The sequence below is a fragment of the Poecilia formosa genome, unplaced genomic scaffold, assembly GCF_000485575.1.
Source record: "Poecilia formosa unplaced genomic scaffold, Poecilia_formosa-5.1.2 Scaffold1690, whole genome shotgun sequence".
Taxonomy (NCBI): Eukaryota; Metazoa; Chordata; class Actinopteri; order Cyprinodontiformes; family Poeciliidae; genus Poecilia; species Poecilia formosa.
The window spans coordinates 14,582-17,234 of NW_006801629.1; the positions used below are offsets into that span (position 1 = coordinate 14,582).

Genomic DNA, 2,653 nt, shown 5'->3' on the forward strand with positions numbered 1-2,653 from the left:
TGGTTCTAAATGGGTTCTGGTTCTGGTTCTATCCTGGTTCTGGTTCTGATTGGTTCTGATTCTATCCTGGTTCTGATTGGTTCTAAATGGGTTCTGGTTCTGGTTCTATCCTGGTTCTGGTTCTGATTGGTTCTGATTCTATCCTGGTTCTGATTGGTTCTAAATGGGTTCTGGTTCTGGTTCTATCCTGGTTCTGGTTCTGATTGGTTCTGGTTCTATCCAGGTTCTGATTGGTTCTGGTTCTGGTTGGTTCTGACCTCTGGCCTTCCTCTTGTAGTAGATGAATCCAGCCAGAGACAGGATCAGACCCAGGATCAGTCCTGAAGCTCCGATGGCCAGTTTGTTCCTCTCTGAGTCCGGCATGGACGGTTCTGAGGGACAGAGAGGACAGGAGGACAAGTTAGGACAGGAGGGGGACAGATAGAGACAGGTGGACATGTCTCTACTTGTCCCCAGGTAAAAACAGGTGGACAGGTGTCCCCTCCCCAGGTGTCCCCATCGTCCTCCTTCTTACCCCAGTCGGTGACCAGAGGCTCCTTCAGGCTGGCGTGTTCCACCCTGCAGGAGATCCGCTCTCCAGACCTGCAGAGACAGGAACAGAACCGGGTCAGACTTCAGAGGTTCTACTGGTCCTGGTTCTGGTTCTGACCCACCTGGGCGTGTACTCCAGTGTAGAGTGGACCTGGTAGTACCAGTCTCCGTCCTCCATCTCGTCAGTGGTGGTGACGTCTGATGTCACTTCCTGTCCGTCTCTCAGCCACCGGACCTTGATGGTTTTAGGGTAGAAATCATAAACCCTGCAGACCAGCATGGAGGGGTGGTGGCCAGCAGGGGGCGTCCTGGAGTACAGTCTGATGGTGGGAGCGACTGGAGGATCAATAACAGGTTTTATTATTAAGGTTTGTTATTAAGGTCAGATTGGGATCAATACATGGTTTATTCTGATGATCCTTGGATGTAACAGGAATTATTCATATTATTATATCAATATTATCAGTTTCTGTATTGATTATTGATTATAAAACCAGTTTAACTGAAGCTGCTGGGAGAACTGGGGGGAAATGAGACCAGATTATTACATTTACTGGTTATTGATCCAAACTGATCAGTTTTATATAGTTATCAATAAGTATAAACAGACCAGAGTTCAGATAAACTACAGTTATAGATAAATCATAGATTATCAATAATAGATCTGGATGTTATAGAATGGGTCCATCTAGAAGTTCAATATTTATGTTTATATTTATGATCATTTCATTTTTCCTGATTGTTTCCAGATTTAATTGATTCTTTAAAGTTTCTGATGTTATAAATATTTCTATAGATTTGATATTGATTAACTCTAGTAGTATTATTGATCACTAATATCAGCTGATCAGATCCTTGATCAGAGATCAATATTGATCATTTGATGATCAGATCAGACTTTAATGTTAATCAATAATAAGTGATGATTGAAACATCCAGTTTAATGATCATCAATCAGAATCGATCAGAGGATCAATCAGGAAACGATCAACTCACCTGATTTAGTCAGCATGGCTTGGTATTCGTTACCAACGTTGTTCAGGCAGTAGGTCTCCTTCTGAGCTTTCAGCCCAGCGATGATTGAAGGGTTACTGTTGAAATACTCAGCCTGCTTCACTCCAAACTCTGTGTATCCAACAAACTTCCCCAAACTGCTGCTGAACCTCATGATCTCCAGCTTGTTGTAGAAGTTAGACCTGATGTATTCGATATCCTTCAGCTCAGTGGAGTTAAAATCACAACGACTCAGTTCATAATGCTCAAATCCACCTGGAACCAGAACAGAACCTCAGTGTTGATCAATCAGAACATTATTGATTATCAGATCATTGATGCTTCATGATCTGAAGGAGGATGAAGTAGAAACACATCTATCAATAATTGACATATTGATCAGCTTCCTGATTGGTGCTGCTGGACAGGAAGTGATGTAACATGAAAATGATCAGAGTCATTGATCCTGATTAATAGAATATCAACAGTATTGATTATTATACTGATCAGAATATTTATCCTTGTTTTAATTATAGGTTATTGATCCAACTGCTTTGTCAATATTGATCAGGTATGGAGAATTCATAAGTTATCAATATATCAATAACTGATTATAAAATCTGTTGATCAGTTTATAGTCTGAAGTATCAATTACTGTATTAATCAGTGATCAATAATTAGAATATTGATCAGATTGGCTGAATGTAAACTGGGTTAGCAAACAGTGAATCTATTTAAGAAGTGAATATTGATCCAGATATTAGTGATTATTGATTCCTGATCCTTCCAGCTTCACAGATTACATTTTAAACTTTGATTATTGATAAACATATAAAATGACATATTGATAAATGATTATCAGTTATTACCAAAGTATTGATCACAGTGACTATCAGTTATTGATCATACCTGCAGAGTTGATGGTGATGATGACCAGCAACCAGCCCAGCACTGATGGATCCATGTCTCTCTGTGTCTCCCAGTCAGAGGAACTAACTGGTTCTGATGGGACCGGCTGTAAAAACCAGAACAGAGTCACATGACCTCTGAGTCACTGGTTACCGGGCAGAAGAGGCTGAGGCTGGTGATCAGAGAGAGGACCAGGTTCTGGTTCTGGTTCTGGTTCTGG

The 2,653-nt window shown here is 40.8% G+C and overlaps 1 protein-coding gene across 1 annotated transcript in view; it reads right to left on the reverse strand.

Moving 5' to 3' along the window:
* LOC103132959 (H-2 class II histocompatibility antigen, E-S beta chain-like) overlaps window positions 1-2,581 on the reverse strand; it is a 2,795-nt gene extending 214 nt beyond the window's left edge. The window contains exons 1-5 of the mRNA XM_016667674.1: window positions 2,434-2,581; window positions 1,528-1,800; window positions 654-867; window positions 515-582; window positions 219-371 (exon numbers count right to left, since the gene is read on the reverse strand). Of these exons, the coding sequence (XP_016523160.1) occupies window positions 219-371; window positions 515-582; window positions 654-867; window positions 1,528-1,800; window positions 2,434-2,488 (763 nt within the window). The 5' untranslated portion in view covers window positions 2,489-2,581. The remainder of the gene's footprint in view (window positions 1-218; window positions 372-514; window positions 583-653; window positions 868-1,527; window positions 1,801-2,433) is intronic.
* Between the last annotated feature and the right edge of the window lie 72 nt (window positions 2,582-2,653).